This window comes from Equus asinus, chromosome 9, assembly GCF_041296235.1.
Source record: "Equus asinus isolate D_3611 breed Donkey chromosome 9, EquAss-T2T_v2, whole genome shotgun sequence".
NCBI lineage: Eukaryota > Metazoa > Chordata > Mammalia > Perissodactyla > Equidae > Equus > Equus asinus.
The window spans coordinates 49,994,261-50,010,894 of record NC_091798.1 but is presented as its reverse complement, the minus strand read 5'-3'; the positions used below and the strand labels follow the sequence as shown (position 1 = coordinate 50,010,894).

At 39.1% G+C, this 16,634-nt stretch overlaps 1 protein-coding gene across 1 annotated transcript in view; it reads left to right on the top strand.

The window, feature by feature from the left end:
• CCDC192 (coiled-coil domain containing 192) overlaps nucleotides 1-15,816 on the top strand; it is a 44,026-nt gene extending 28,210 nt beyond the window's left edge. The window contains exons 4-6 of the mRNA XM_070517485.1: nucleotides 909-1,040; nucleotides 1,927-1,983; nucleotides 14,960-15,816. Of these exons, the coding sequence (XP_070373586.1) occupies nucleotides 909-1,040; nucleotides 1,927-1,983; nucleotides 14,960-14,971 (201 nt within the window). The 3' untranslated portion in view covers nucleotides 14,972-15,816. The remainder of the gene's footprint in view (nucleotides 1-908; nucleotides 1,041-1,926; nucleotides 1,984-14,959) is intronic.
• The last annotated feature ends 818 nt before the right edge of the window (nucleotides 15,817-16,634 follow it).

The window sequence follows — 16,634 nt, the reverse complement described above, 5'->3', positions numbered from 1 at the left end:
TGCTCACCTTATTTCCATGGCAGACCAAACTCTTTATGCTTCCCCATTTGGTAAATTGTCTTTAAAAACTTGCTGTACTTTTCAAGATGAGACAGTAAGCTTCGCAATAACACTTGGAATAATATGAAAGAGATGCTTAGAGATAAACCATGCCTCAGAGGATGCACTGGGGGGTGGAATGAATACAAGGTTGTGTTTCCCTTCCCAGGGACTCTTTCTGAATTGTTGCTGAGCTGTAGAGAAACAGCACAATAAGCTGCCTGAATGAATGGAAAAGCAGTCCAGGTCTCTCCAAGGGAACTGAGGGACAAGGGACTATCAAACTACCACTTTCCTCAAGAGAAATCCACAGAGAGTAAAACAAAGACAATCACCTTCAGACATTTCTTTGGTTACAGTTTAGCATAGATCTGCCTTTGATCAGACTTTAACTTGAAATTCCTGCATTTCCTTTCAGCTCCATCTACCCTGCTGCTTGTATGGTAAACATTGAAGGGAGTTAGAACTCCTACTCTTTCTAGAGAGCTGTAGTCCCCCAAGAGTTAAGTTTCAAGAACCATATGTAAACCACAATACAGATTTCAGATTCAGCTGTACCAATAAAGTACAATCTTGAAACATAATAAAGATGAGTGTTGAGATCGTTGTACTAGAAATCTCTTTGCCTGTTGTAACTATGGGGTTTCATCTCTTGTCTGGAAAGGTCTTTATTACTAAAAATAAATAAAATCAAGATTATTTCTTCCTCTCTCTATACTAATCATTTGTCATCTATGAGGGAAATGTCTGAAGCAATTTTTATTTTTAGTAGATAGTGGTGGAAGGCAATTCACTTACAAATTGGACTTTTAAACAGAGCTTTAAAAAAATCGCTGTACTTACATAGCCTTACAAGAAAATGTCTTTAGCTTGCAGCCTCTGAAGGAACAAAATCAAAACTGATTGAGCAAGTTTCCTGGCTGGAGAAGAAACTAGCGGCTCTGGACCACAAGGAAGACAGAGGGGAACCGTATGAAAAAATGGTTCTTGCGAAAGACCAGGTATGCTGTAGAAGAAAAGTAACCTTCATTGTAGAAGTTACCTAAATCGATATGAACTGCCAGTTCTGCAGTCATTTCTGGCTGGGTTGGAAGTTTGTATTTAATTTTAAGATGATAAATAACAATATCTATATTTGCTGAATGTAATTGTATTCCCTGATGAATATTCACATACAAAAATGAATTTCGTCAGTAATATTTTTAAAGTTCATTTGATATATATCCTTTTGAACCATATTAGCTGAATATTCTATTGATTTTTAAGTGGTAGTGACTGTACGAATATTTCTTAGTTTTCAAGTTTGAACTTAAAGAATAGTTTCTATGTAGTAAAACAAGTGGATCAGAAAATTTGTCATATGCTTTTTTTAATCAATTACTTTACAAGAAGATACTGATCTCTGAATCTCTGGACATTTATATATGTGTCATGATATAAATTTATCTCTTGTTCACACCAAATGGATTTGTATCTGCCTTTGTAACGTATATTTATATATATATATTTGGAGTATATATATTGAACATATATATATCGTCAAATAAAAACATATCCATATATTCCAAAGGCAGATATGAACCCATATATATGTTTACATAAGGTGGGTTAGCCTTACCTGTAGTACATTAAGCAAACCTTATTTTTCTCAATCTTTTCCTAATTCTTAATTCTTATTTGTGTACTTTGTCCTTAGTCTCTTTCGTAGAATGGAAGCGAGATAGGGATGGCAGTGATAATTTCTTTAATGACGATCTTCAAAACATCTAGCTGAGATAATGCTGCCATTCACAAAATTTGAGAACTAGTACATATTTACATCTGGAATACTTTGAATAGGTAAAAGGAAGAATTATGCGCTTTGTTTCTTTACTTTTCTCCTTTTAGTGCATTGAGAAATTACAAGCTGAAGTGAAAGCGTCCCAGGAGCAACTTATAGCGCAGGTAAGTGTTTTCCTCCTTTTTTAATCCTTTAATTTATATCATTGTCATCCTGGAAATGAACAGATATTTTTCAGAAGTTATAACTGTGGGCTTTCTGCTGCAAACGAAATCACAAGGCTGAGAATCAGTATTTTTGCTGCCTCTACAGAATTGCTTTCTGTAAATAGAATTCTGATTTATGTTGTTGGTAAAAATTACAAAACTGAGCTCTTATATATAAAACCAATGGTCTAATCAGGTACCATCAGGATAAGAGAAATGGAAACTAAGGGTGGAAAAACAGGGAAGCCAGGCTAGTTCAGAGAAAGAGTGGAAGTGGAAATTATAGACACATCGAATATAGACCTAGAGCCGTGCTTCTTAAACTTTAGCATATCAAGAATTACCTGGAAAAATTTTAAGAACAAATCACCTAGAGATTCTGCTACCTGTATGCCTAGGATGAGCCCTGGGAATTTGGACTTCCAGGTGATGCTAAATTCAGGTGATGCTGATGCTGCCAGTCTTTGGACTATATTTCGAGCAGCACTGTTTTATATATATTCATTCTGCCCCAATCTTGTGAGTTTTAGGCAAGTGACCATATAAATAAATCAGATCCAGAATTGTCCATTTTATACTGCAAATACTCTCTTGAATCTCGAGAGTAAATTTCTTGTATATGTTAGCCTATGTTTGCTCAGAGAACAACAAATGAGTATTTCCCGCCACAATACCTTCGTGTATTTAGGCACGTAAACCAGTCATTGCCCTGCCACTGTCCCTTCCCAAGGATCAGAACAACCCTGATGCTGTAAGTATTTCCTCAAAGCCTTGCTTGCCATTCTTTTAGTGATCTCCTCCATCTAGATCCTGGGTGGTAGGGGATGACGTCTTCATTAAGAACACTGGTCAGTCATGTTGAATGGCCGCTGTGAACAACAACAAACTCCTCAGACAAATGTAAGACCCGAGAAGTTGCAGTCCACAAGTTGTGCAGAAAAGACTCTGCAAAATAATAAGTTCTGGTTACCATCCCTTCGGGGTTTGAAATGAGCTATCTGCATAAAATCATGGTAATGGCTCCATTTTTGTGCTGGGGCAGAGAAAAGCTAATCTGCTGCAGCAGTAAACAGAGCTTTTAACTCTAAATTCAGAATCTCTTTTGGCATTGAATGCTCAATTGACCGATACTGAAAATGACTAAGGCCTGCATTTGTGACATATTCAGACAGAGGTAAATCTCATTAGCTCAGTATTCTGTCACAGATGCCTCTCCCCTGGCCTGCCTCTGAGTTGCCAGACAATGACTATTGTCAGAGGTTGTCTCCTTGTGCCAGATTGATACCTACTGCCATATGTCCAGGAGATTTTTAGCTCCAAATTTTTTTTAAGGAGTGCAGGTTTTGATATTAGCTTCTAGCATCTCTTGTGCAAAACTGATAAAAAACAGTCACAGGTGCCTTAGGGAAATTCTTGTGGTATCTCCTTCCATTGCCCAGCTTTTGTGGATTCTATTCCTGTACCATGCTCTTCCTGGCCCAGGCTTGTCGAAACTGGGATTGCTTCCCTGTATTAGGGTATTGATGGTATTGATATCAATGACTGACATTTCTCCTATGTAATTGCTCAGTGTTCGGATTTTAATACAACAGTGTAATCATCAAAGTCTTGCTTCAACTCACCAAGGATATTTAAATGAAAATAACATTAGTAATAGTGTCTCATGTCTGCTATGTCATAAGTGCTTCACAGATTACCTATTTTAAATCTCAGTATAACCCAACAAAGTGTGCATTATTTTTCAGATAAGAAAACAGTCTTAGAGATTAGATCGCTTATCACACATGTCAGTTCTGAAACCCAGGCTTTTGCTATCGCAATTTGCTGCCTCTCCAAATTATATTCTCCACGTGCCATTTGAGGCGTCGAACCATGTTTATAAAGGTTGGCTCCAACCTCCTTTCTCTGTTCACTCTTAGTGATTCATCAGCTCATAATGCTTCAATTCTCACTTCTATGCAAATACGAATAAACAACCCCCTCCACCTCCGCCAACTTCTTTCTATCTTAATCATTCCCCGATTACAACTCTTTAGTGCTGTAATGAGCATTCCTTAAAAAATTATTCCTGGAGAAAACATTCCAAATGATGTTAATCTGTATCCTGGGGGAAAAAAAATGGGAGAGGCGTTAGAAGCACAGTTAAGTTAAATGGGTTTATTTACTGCAAGACTTATCAGTGTATAATCAATTGCCAAGAAAGGGCCCTGGTATGCCATTTTCAATGGTATTTGACCATGAAGGATGTTTTAAGTGCACAGGTTTGAAGACTGCTGCCATATTGCATCAAATTAAACCACTATGCTTGCTAAATATGACCTGAATATCTTGCTGACACCCCGGGCTCAGCATATACAAAGTCAAATTTATCATCATCTATTAACATCCCTTAAATATGCACCTATGTTTAGATTCCCCAGCCATAGTGAATAGTATCACACTGTTGTTATTTATTCTAGATCCAACTAAAAAGCAGTATTTAAATCCTACCTCTGTCTGCTTCCATCCCCCATTTGGTTAATTGTCAGGCTCTGAGTCTGTTTCTACAAGTTCTCTCATTTCCATGTCTTCTAGTCCATTGTATTGCCACACTCCTAGCTCTTTTTGATAATTTTATATCTTAATTGGCCCCAAATTATTAACATATGTGAGTTCAGAGCCTCTCACTGCCTCCCTTCCACTAACAATATAGCTTACTTGCTGTAACACCATCAAACCCTATTTGCAGAGGAGAGAAAGGATAAAATCCATGTGTAAAGATTTGGGGTGGAGGCAGAAAACCAAACAGAGCCAAAGGATAACACTCACAGAGAGAAGAAAAGCTACTGGAGTGGCAGAGGAGAGAGAGCAAGGAGATTATGAGACTAAGGTGGTGGGAAAAGAACTTTGCCGATGGGGTGAGCGTTCTTCTAGGATAGGAGGTTGAAAGACTCCTGGGAATTCTGGGGATGCTTAAGACTATGAAATAACAGAGCATGAATAAGAGCTTTGGGGTTGTATGTACTTGAACCCGCTTAAGTGTTTGAGAGTTGAGTGTAAAGTTTGGAGTTCCTGTTAGGAACCTCCTATATGTGCCTCCCATATGTAACACTGCTGTAGGATTTGACGCTGTAGTTGCCTCCTGGTTTCCCTACCTCCACCTCTAGTGGGGTTTCCAAAGGGCCATCCCTACCTCTCATCTCCCTCTTCTTGCTCATTCCCCTCTCTCTGCCTTACTAGCTGAACGGGCTAGTAAAACGTACCTCCTGTCTGTCTTTATACCTGCAACTGATGCTGTGATTTTGCTCACTGTGTTTCTCTTGGTCTGGACTATCCTTCCCCCTCCTCTTTATCCAAACAACTCTTACTCTTTTTGTAAGACTCATATCAGGGATTGTCTTCTCCCTTAGCCCCCAGATTACCTTCTCTGGGCTCCCATAGCCTCCTATACGTACGTCTATTTTAGCTCAAAATACTACATTTTATTGACGTCATCTGTTTCTACATCTGTCCCTCACTAGACTTGAAGGTCATTGAGGGCAGCACCAAGAACATGTCTCTGTATCCACTACACCAAATACAGGGCTGGGCACCTTACAACCACTCAATACATTTTACTGGATTAATTAGAATTTTACTCTGATCATGTCATTTCCCCTGTTCCAAAGACTAGCGTAAGACAATTGTTGCCTATTATCTCAGAATAAAGTCCAGCCTCCTGATCGTGGCATTTATCATACCGAAAATGAGAGTCTGACCCCTTTTCCTGCCTCCTCTCCATTACACATCTGAGACTCCCAAGTACACCCATGCATTTCTGCCCTAGGGGCTTTACTCATAGTTCCTTTCCACCTGCAATATCTGTTACCACCATTGTGTTTGCCAGATTTTTCCCATTCTTCACCAAAATTTTTCCTTCCAGAAAGATTTCCCTGACTATCCAACCAGAAGTAATCTCTCCTTCCTTGGTACTTTCATAGTACTTCCCTGTACCTTTCTTCTGTCACTTGTCACACTGCGACCCAGAATTATTTAATGTGGCCTAGCTCTTCCCAAGACTGTGAGCTCCTGGAAAACAGGGAGCAAATCCATTTATCTTTATGCCTCTCACAGTGTCTGGCTTATTGGCTTCTACAGATTTCTTTGAAATGAATTTTTTAAATGGTTAAATTAAAAATAATGTTCTTTTGATATTTATAGGAGCCCACTTTAACTTTTTTGGAAAATTACTTTGTGACATTTTATTCCTTAAAAATGCCAGTTACATGAGGTGTTACTTGGATCTGAAATGGATACTTTCAGGGTGCAACACGGAAAGGACAAAAAGTAATGATTTCTTCGCATGGAAATAGAAGGAAAAAATAGCAGAGAAATAAAATACAGATGTGGGAAACCCCTATTTCAAAAGAAGTAAGAAGAACATCCAAAGGAAACGATGGTCTTAACATGAAAATTAACAACCTAGGGTCTTGGCTTCCTTTTATTCAGTGTTCACTCGTCTAGAACCCAATAGTTGAATTATGTTATTGTGTAATTAAATTGATGACTATGAAATGGAAAGAAGATACAGGCCTAAACATTTCAGAGTGAGTTGTCACTGCCAATATGTTGAAGATTAAAATCTTATCCCATTAACTTTGCCCAATCACAGTTTATACTTTTAAAAGATTACAGACAGTTGCCTTTCCCAAAGCACATGTGGGTGTCCACTCTGAGCCACCCACAGGGCTAAGCTGCCCTAGGCGTTTTTATCACTCCCTTCCACAAGATTACTTATTTGCCTAGAAACGTATGTGGGATTAAACAAATATTTGAAGTGAATGTTTATACTCATTCAACAATAATTGTTCATGTTAGGGCAATTTGAGACAGAACTAGGTATCTTAAGAAAAAAATCCTTTTAAAATTAAAAGCTTCCAAATTGTTGAATCCATTGCTTGCCTATTTTTAGTATTGGGACAGGGGTGCAGTATAAGTACTCAGCCCTGTCCATCCATTCTATCACTCAAAATCTGATCATCGGCAATAGTTCAGAAGTTTGCCTCCTCTCTTCACCTCCACCCCAATGGTCAGATCATCTCTTGGTCTAGCTACCCCCAAGACCTGACCAGGACCAAAATTTCTATAATATTCTATGGGATTATTTCAAAAAGGGAAATCTGGGTAACTAGGTGGTAGACACACAAGTATTATGTTATTCTCTATACTGTCCTGTATGCTTGCAATATTTCATAATAAACTGATAAGTTAAAAGTACCCAGAAGAAGAAACTCTTCCAATGAATTGTACAGCATGCTCCAAGCTGTAGGATTGATGAGTGTGTCTTTGAAATCAGAAGTTCCTGACCTACAGTTCCTGAGTACATACTTGAACCTGGAAGCAATGGTCCTGATGCCCAGGATTGGGAACACAGGGCATGAAGGGAACTCTCTGGATACCCATGACAAAGTTTTCCCAAAGAGTTGGTTTAACTTTTTCCTTTCCTTCTCTAAAGAGGCTATTAACTGCCATTTTGCTTTTTAAGAATCTCCAAGAGCTCCCAGGTTAGATCAGGTGCAGACTCCTCTGCTCTAGAATTCCAGGCACTCCTTTTGCTCCTGTGATAGAGAACATGGGCTGTTTGTGTTGCTGTTGCTGTCTTTTGGCTGCCTAAGCACCTGTTAACACATCTTTGGCAACAGTACCCTCATATCCTTTTTAAATGCTTCTCTCCCCTCATGAGCAGTCTTGGAGGGCCTATAATTCATAGTACCCTATCAGCTACTAACTAGGGAGTCGACATGTGCGCTAAATCAATTGGACTCTGAATATTAATTCAGGTGAAGCAAGAGGAAAAACACTTGGAACTAATACATCCTACCAGTAATGCCCAGGCATCATGGCAAAGAAGTTTGTGCTGCCGAGACCAGAACTGCTCTAGTTCCCTTCTATTTCTGAATCTGATTCCTGTCCGTTTTAGGAACTACCAATAACTCTAATTAGCTTGAAGAAAATTCCCTTTTTCTTTAAGCTAATCAGAGTCAGATTTGGTTGTTTACAGCTGAGAGCTGTAATTTTTATGCTATCCGAGTAGTTCTCAATGCATGGCCCTTGGACCAGAAGCATTAGAGCCACCTGGGACTTACTTGAAATGCAGATTTTGAGACCTCATCTCATACCTCCTGAATCAGAAACTCTGGGAGTAGGATGCAGCAATGTCCAGGTGGTTCTGATGATGGCTAGCGTCTGAGAAGCACTGCGGGGTCCAATAAAACCCCTACCGCTTTCAGCCTAGCCCCTCTGTTCTCCCCAGAATCATTATCCCCGACCAGCATCTCGCTGTTGGGGGCCAGCCTCTCTGTCCTCATGCTCCTGCCTCTGGGAAACATCCCGGGCCTGATTCTTAGTAGAACAAGCTGGGATCGCGGCACACAGGATGAGTTTGTTCAGCTGATGTGCCAAAAGGACGATCTTCCTGCTCTTTCCCCGCTCAGTCCCACACTTCCATGTGCTCTAGAAGTATCACTTCATTCCTGAAGCTTGTCATGACTAAGTCTAAGGTAAAGTGACAGTAATTAATAACATGCTAGAGTCCTATAAAATTTACAGTTTCCTAAATGCTCCCACCCACATTATGTCATTTATTTTTCACAAGAATCCTGTGAGGCAGGTATTACTCCTCCTCTATCAGACGAAGAAAGTGAGAGTTAAAGACAGTAAGAACACTGTTCACAACAAACCACTAGTATGTAGCAAAGGAAAGACCTGAATGTAGGTATTCTGACTCCAGGACCCCTGTTTCATAAGCTTGATTTCACTTTTAGTTCAGGATTTTTGCTGAATATATATGTCAACGCACATGCCGGTTGTGTCACTAAATTAATTTTTAAGGTCCTTTAACTTTATTGTAATCTACAGATCTCAAGGCTGAGTTAATCAGCCTGAGAGACTTTGGTGTTAGGACCTAATAGAGTCCTACCTGGAGCCAATGAGGAGTGGGAAAATTCCTTCCCCCTGGGCCGTTCTTTTAGAGCCAGACATGTTAATCTAAATGGAAAATTCCTCAATGATTATTTATGAGCAGAACCTGGTGGTACTAAATGGCCTCATGTGGGATAAATCTCAGAAATATTTTTATTGCATTAGTTGATTACATTATAGCTAACCCCTCTCTACATCCCACCTTCTTTGCTTGTGTTATCTGGCCTAGATGACTATTTGACCCTTCATTTTAACCCTTTATGTGGTTATTCCATGGCTCATCTTCCACATGCTTGATCTGGATAGGCTAAAAATCAGAAAAAACAATAGAGGCTTTCAAATCCCATTGGTGAGTATTGCCGCCAAACTTCTCGGTGAGCTTGGAAAGGGAGAGGGTCTGAGCTCTCACTTCACACCAGCAGCTTGCTCATAACCTAGAGTCAGTATTCGCTGAACTGTGAGCCATTATACAGATCCTGCCTAGTAAGACATGATTAAATAGCTAATCTCTAGCACATTGATGAGGCAATATTCAAAATAAAACTTTAGAGCTCCACCAGGATCTTATTTAATTAACCTTATCTTTTTTTCTTTTTTTTTGGCCTCAAAAACCCAAGGCACAATAAATTGCTGTGGGAGCCACTAATCTTATCTGTAGGATCTACTAGTGAAGGCAGATTGCGGGGTAGGGACCTAAGGCAAGAGTTTGGTCAGTCACATCATGCAAGCCCGGATTCTGGCTGACCCCCAGGAGGGTGATTTTCCCCTTCTGACCAGATCTGAGTTCTGTTTCTTCATTTGATATAGATGATGAGTAAGTTTAAGCTGAACATCACCCAAGCACAATTCTTGCCACCCCAGCTGCTTTTGAACCATTGCATGTGCCTGATCTTTGTTTCGTCACCTGATCGGACATGTGCTGTAATCCTTTCACTTTTTGGTAAATGCCTATTAGCTAGCTGCATTTTTTCACTTATCTTAGTTTCTTACTCAATAAGCTTGGACTTCTGTAGGTTCTCAGTATTTGTTGAATGAATGAATGAATCAGTCAATCAATGACTGAGTGGATGAATGAAAGTGGACAGCCTTTCAACTCAAGAAGTATCATTTCAGTCCCCACAATGTCCAAAAAAGGATGTCAGTTCTAGCCCCAGCCCAGCTGATCATTTCTACCAGAGAGCTTAACTGCGCTCCACGGGTTAACCGGAAGAGTCATCTTGGGCTCCATAGTCAGCTTTAAAAATCTTGGATGAAAGGAAGCATATCACAGAGGAGTGCCTGCAATATAGTCCATTTTTTCTTTCAGATAGATACCCTAAAATCTTTCCTGAACTAAGTGAGCTCAGCAGAGAGTCACATTCCTACACTGCATTGTCACCCTAGAATTGCTTTTATTGACTGTAGTGCAGGTGGTTTGGCAGGACGCTAATGACTTAGTTTGGGAAGATTTTATAAGAAACTGTCCTATGATGCTTATTACTGTGTTTGCTGTCAGATTATTATTGAGGATGTTTATTATTACATTGGAGAGTATGCCTTTCTGCATCAGAAATATTGGCATTTCCACTGAGCACTGGGCTTGCTTTTACTTCATGCATTCTGTGTTTCTATAAATGGTTATTTTGGCTACCAGGAAGGCTAGAGCCAAGTTCTCTGTGCCTCACCTCCCGCAAGTGATCATGTAGGATGTCAGGGCATGAATTGTGTGAACCAAGCTTCCCTACCCTTAAATTTCCTTGCCACATCTTTCAAGTTCTTATTTTAGTGGCTCCAACTCAATACATTTTTACCTTTTCAAGCTATGCTAAATTCTTTCTGAAATGCATCGATGCCAAGTTAAATCAGTGCATCATAAGGGGAGTAATCAGACATTGCAGAGAGGCCCCGAGCAGTTCTTCCAGAGTTGCCTCCAAGCACTAGAGACTCAGTTATGTAAGTCACTGACTTAAATCTCTCAGGGGCTGCTCATTGACTGTAAGAGAGAAAATAACTGTCACGGCAAGTAGAGACTTTGACCAGATCCCTACTACTTTTCCTTTGAGAATTTCTTCTGATATTGTCCCCCGTCTCCATCTCTTTTAGCCTTTACTTTACTCCATTAGTTGAGTCCTCTCGTTCTGGGCCTTGGTTTTATTCACACATAGTTCTTGACACAAAGAAGGTGTTTAATAGATGCCTCGTTGAGTGAACAGACAAGTAGATGAGAGAATGTATCTATCTGTATATGCCAGCTGCTATTTAATGTTAATTTTTAAAAAGAAAACAACAACAAATTAAGCATGTCCTTCTAGTTTATAGCAAATCATCTAGAAAAAATTATTTATTTTTAATTTTATCCTATTTTCAGACGAGAAGAAACAAAGTCAAATAAAAAATTGTATCTTAAAATAGTCATAGCCTGGTATTTTGTGAATATTAAACTTTATCTGTTCTCTAGATATAATTTTATTCTGTTATTAAACATTAACTATAATGTTTAATTTAACCATACTTATTTATTTATACCCTAATTTCACAACAGATTTGAAGTGGCGTATAAGAAATGGATGTATGAAATAGTTGAATTTTTTGAAGCACATAAATAACCATAATTGAGAACACATACATTGAAATAAGTAGCAATAAAATGAGAAAAAATAAAATATGCATGTTTAAGTCATAACTTCCCATGCAGTATAGTTGAAACAGAAATATAGCTTTGATCTTCCTAACAGCCAAAGGCAAAAAGGGGGAAATGATCAGATAAATAGATCTTATCATATTAGGAGGAGGGGATGTTACCAACTATTTTCTAATGATTTAATTCTGAAGTGAGATTTTATGTTGGATTTCATATATGGAATATTGAGAGATATAGTGGAAGGAAGAAAAACCCATCAAAAATATCAGATCAGCAAAAGCAGCAATGAATTTTATATGGCTGCTTCTGTAATTTCCGTCACAAGAAGCCACAGGTATAAGATGTAAACAGTTAAAGTAATCTTTCCTCATTGTAATTATGGTCTAGTTGGTATTGCATATTTTTTTTAATCCCCAGCTATTTATGATAATCCAGCAGGAAAATTCAATTGCATTCAAAGGCCAAGTAAATGAAGCAGAAGAGGGAAGATGGCCACAAGAAGTCATGTGGGTCTAGAGAGTGCATGACTTACATAAAAGGGAGAATAAAGCTCAAGTTTGACTAGATTCTCCAATTTTTCAGAAGATGAAAATCTAGATTTTTATGTGGAATCTCCCCATTTGTAAACGTTGGCAACTAATTCAAATAAAATAGAAGGCTCTGTGGAGCAAACAAAACATATTTATAGGTAGCCTGAATGGGAACTTTACACTGGATTTTCAATTTAGACAACTATTATCTTACACCTGTTCTACAATTTGAAAGATGTTCTTTACAAAGAACATGAATGTGTGGTGATTTTAGGTGAAGGGAGTTTGTTTTTGTGGTAGTTGTTTCAGCCACTCTAATTTTATTTGTTTGGATAATACTAGCTGTTGTAACAAATAGACCCCAGAATTTCAGTGGCTTAACACAATAGAAATTTATTTCTTGATCATTCAAATAACAGTCTATTGTGAGTGTTCTTATTGGTGGGCAGGCTCTGCTCATTCATTGTTATTCTGTGTCATTCATGATAAAGACTGAAGGAGCCTCTGCCATCTTCAACATATCGATTCCCAGGTTACTTTGGGGTCATGTCTACTCCGGTTGGCCAGAGCGGAAGAGACCATGGAGGCGTGTGCTTGGGAGGTTTGTAATGGGCTATATCTGTAAGTGGTGCACTTCACTTCTGCTCATGCTTCAGTGACTAGAACTCAGTCATGAGGCCACATTAGTTGAGAGGAATGCCAGGAAAGTAGCCTAGCTGTGCACCCAGGAAGAAGAGTGGAGCATGGATTTTGATGAGTAGCTATCAGATTCTGCCACACCAGCATTTAAGTCATTCGTCTTATATTGAATCTACAAGTATTCACAATTTGACTCCAGAGTAAAGGAGATTAGACACTGGTTTATTATTATTAAACCAAGTAAAACTTGATATTAAAATTTATGCAATAAATACCAGACAATCAAAAGGTATGAGAGAAATTGTACAATATCCCTCCATGTCTTGCACCATGATATTCAATGGACAAAAATCTCACATTCTTTTTTTAAAATAAATAAAATTTGACTCAGGCCCCTGTTGTCATTTTTAACAGGAAATTTGGTCTCAGTAATTTGGTAGAAAGAGTGATCCTCTCTCCTCCCTGGTACCACAGGGATTTTACTATCCAAAAGCTGAGGGGCACTATTTTCTAGTCAATTGTGGCTGCCATTCCCTCTGCTCCGTGCCCATGCCTATGGGCCCATTCACAGACCTATGGCTCCTTTTGTTCAGTGCTAAGCTTTAACAGAAGATTTGTGGAAGCTCTTAGTCTATATATAGCACTCAGTGTCCAACCTACCTCAGCATACCTGCCTATTTGAGGTTTTATATCCAAAGGAGCTGAGTAGAAGGTACCATATTCTCTGCCATCTGAAGAACCTCCAATACTTTATCCTCTGTGTTTTGGATGAACTAACCTCCTCCCCTTAGGTTTGTTTACCTTCTTTTCCTTCTCAAAGGACCAGATTCCATCCCCTCACTACTAGAGGGATTATTAGGTTCTTTTATTAATGAGGTCAGGCCCCTCATCAAAAGGCTTTCCAGATGCTCAAAACGCCATCAGTGAATGTTAGTTTCCTCTCCTTGCACCAGAGTTGGCCCTGGTTTCAATGTTGCAGTAGAGGCAATTCCCCTTCATGAGGTTAATGTTTCCAGGTTGGATTTATTTGAAACTTAAGGGATTTTGTAAAGAGTTATGAGAAATGGATGCTTAAATAGCTGAGTAGAAATGTAGGGTGTTTCGCAGTATGTTTCGTTGCTAAATGTGAATAAATATTGAAATCATTAAGTAAAATAAAATCTGAACTGCTAACTTTAGCTATGAGCGTTGAAATTGATTTTGACTATTCATTCCCATGTTTGATAGCTTCTGATCCCCAATGATCAGTCTATCATCATTACTAGGTTTACCAGGTGTTAACATCCGTAAGAGGAAACGTGAGCTCTTACACCAGTAATCATGAGATATAATAGAGTCATTGTCAAGGTCTGAGAAGAACGAAGAAGAGGCAGTATGAACGCCTGTCCTTCCCCTCCTCAACCTCTTCTCCGTACGACCCACACGCTCCACACACACCCCTCCCACACCAGTGAATTGTATAAGTTGACTAAGTATTTAAGAAATGCTTGAGCATCAACTGATTGTATAAGATATTTTTCCCTCTAAACCTTCAAGACAGATTGCCAGGGCGGAGCCCCGCTCTCCTAGCTTACTAGTTGCGTGACCTTGGGTGGGTTGCTTGATCTCCCTGAGGTTCAACTTCCACAACTGCAAAACGAGGATAATAAATGTATCTAGTTCACAGGGTTGTCATGAGGATTAAATGAGTTAATATAAAACTCTTAGATGAGCACCTGCCACACAGTAAATCTTATATAGTGCTTGCTAACTAATAAAACAAAACAAAACATAAAACAACAACAAAAACCCAGCAAACATTCCTACGGCTTGTTCAGTGCTAAGCTTTAACAGCATTTTTGGTAAGAGAATGCTCTGAAAATCTGGCAGCATGATTATCTGTAAAATGGGATAATCATAGAACCTGTCTCAATAGGGTTATTGTGAAGATTAAATGAGATGATATAGACAAAGGACTTAGAATAGTGCCATGTGACATTAATTCGTGCTGCCGCTGCTGCTGGAATGATTGCTTTACCCTGATCATCATTTGCAAGATATGCTTTGACATTTGTCTAACAGTTTAAAACCTTATTTTTTCAGGACCAGACTCCATTTTATTGAGTTTAACTCTTAAGTACTTCACTGTATTCACGATAAATACACGTCCCTGTTGAACCCAAAGAAGTAGTAATTCTTATAAGTATGTATTCTTTCCGCATATGAGGAGAGCGTCTAGGAGACCATCGACACCTGCCACAGGAGGCCCAGAGGACTAATACGGGTGGTTTTGCTCATCTTCACCTGAGTAAGAACACAGTGATTGCGTTAGGCAGCTGTCAATGCCACGGGGAATGGAAATCTACTGCTGAAGAGTTTTGCAACTGGAAAAGATCATCTTCGATGCTTAGAGGGGATTCTGACCACGATCCTGTCCCTCCCTTTTGCCTTCCTAACCTTTACTTTCTCAGCCCCCTGGAGAACATTGTCCTACCTAATTCTGTCCAATTCTTGCTTGACCCCATAAACAAACATCCCAACTGGGAGTTTTGATGACGCATATTCCCCTGCGTAGCGCTAAATGAAATGCAGCTGACTTAGCCAAAGTTTCTTTGATGTTCATTTTTGGATGCACATTTCTGGAAACATTGATATGTGTTTAGTGGAGGAGCCAGTGGAGGGCAGAGGAGGGTCAGGGGGCACACACCTTTCCATGAGACTTTATGGATTTTATTCTTCACTTTCCTGATTTCAGTGCCCAAGAAACAACTTAAGTTGTCCCTATTTTATTCTTCCGTCCCTTCTCTGTTGTAGCCTTTCCATTCTCAAATATTCTGTCACAAATTCCTATAAAATAGAAGGACCTTCAATCAAATTAAATGAGGCACCTCAGAATTGTTGAGAATCTACTTTTCAAACAAGTAAATTTTCATATAGTTTCCTAGAAATCATCGAGGATGTCAAGCTCTTGTTTTGAAAAATAAAAAAGGAAGTTGTTTCTAATTTTAAATGTTCACTTAAGTAGATGCTTATGTGCAGATGTTTATCATTTGTAGTGTTTCAAATATAAATAATTCTATCTTTTGCCCAATCTCTTCCTTTGTTTGAAGTGCCACTTATTGAGAGCTGACATAAACTCCACTGGGAGACTGTAGTGGGGAGGGGTCCAGGGGAGTTCTCTTGGGCCTTTATAAATGAAAAGGTATTGTCACAGCTTCAGAACCTGTAACAGTAATCAGCAACTGCGTACATAAATGCTTTAGACAGACTTGTCTAAACGGGTGTGATTTCTCAAAGGAGGATAACCAGGTCAGAGAGCCGACAAGTGGTTTAGGTATGAGTCATCTTAAAAATAAAGAAAACCGAAAATAATACCTCCATACCTTTTAAACTTTTTTCATTAAAAATTGATGGCAATATAGTGTTACAGGAATTAAGGAGGACTTGAGCTTCTCATAGAAAGGATACAAGTAAGTCACAAGATTTCAGTAAGAGGCTAAGGAATGCAAAATCAAAAGAAATACTTATTAATTGTTCATTCTTCAACTATTTTTGCTGATCCTAACAAGCCAGCCTCTTATGCTTCAGGCTTAATGGGTGCAGGGAGCCTTGGTGGTGAATTGTTATTGTCTGTCCTCACGGAAGAACTGGTTAAGGGGAAGGTTTAAGAGGAGGAGTGGGAGGAGGAGGCTTGGTGAGCAAACAGGGAGGCTGCTGGCAGCGTAGGGGAGAATGCAGAGCACACCAGGGTGGGAGTGGGAGCAGGAACAATGCAGACAGTCAGACTGGAAATTCAGAGGAAGGAATATGCGGAAATGAGAATAGGAGGCATTATTCTGCTTTGTAGAATTGCTAATGAGAATACAGCTAGATGTTTACATTGAGCATTAAAAACAAGTTAT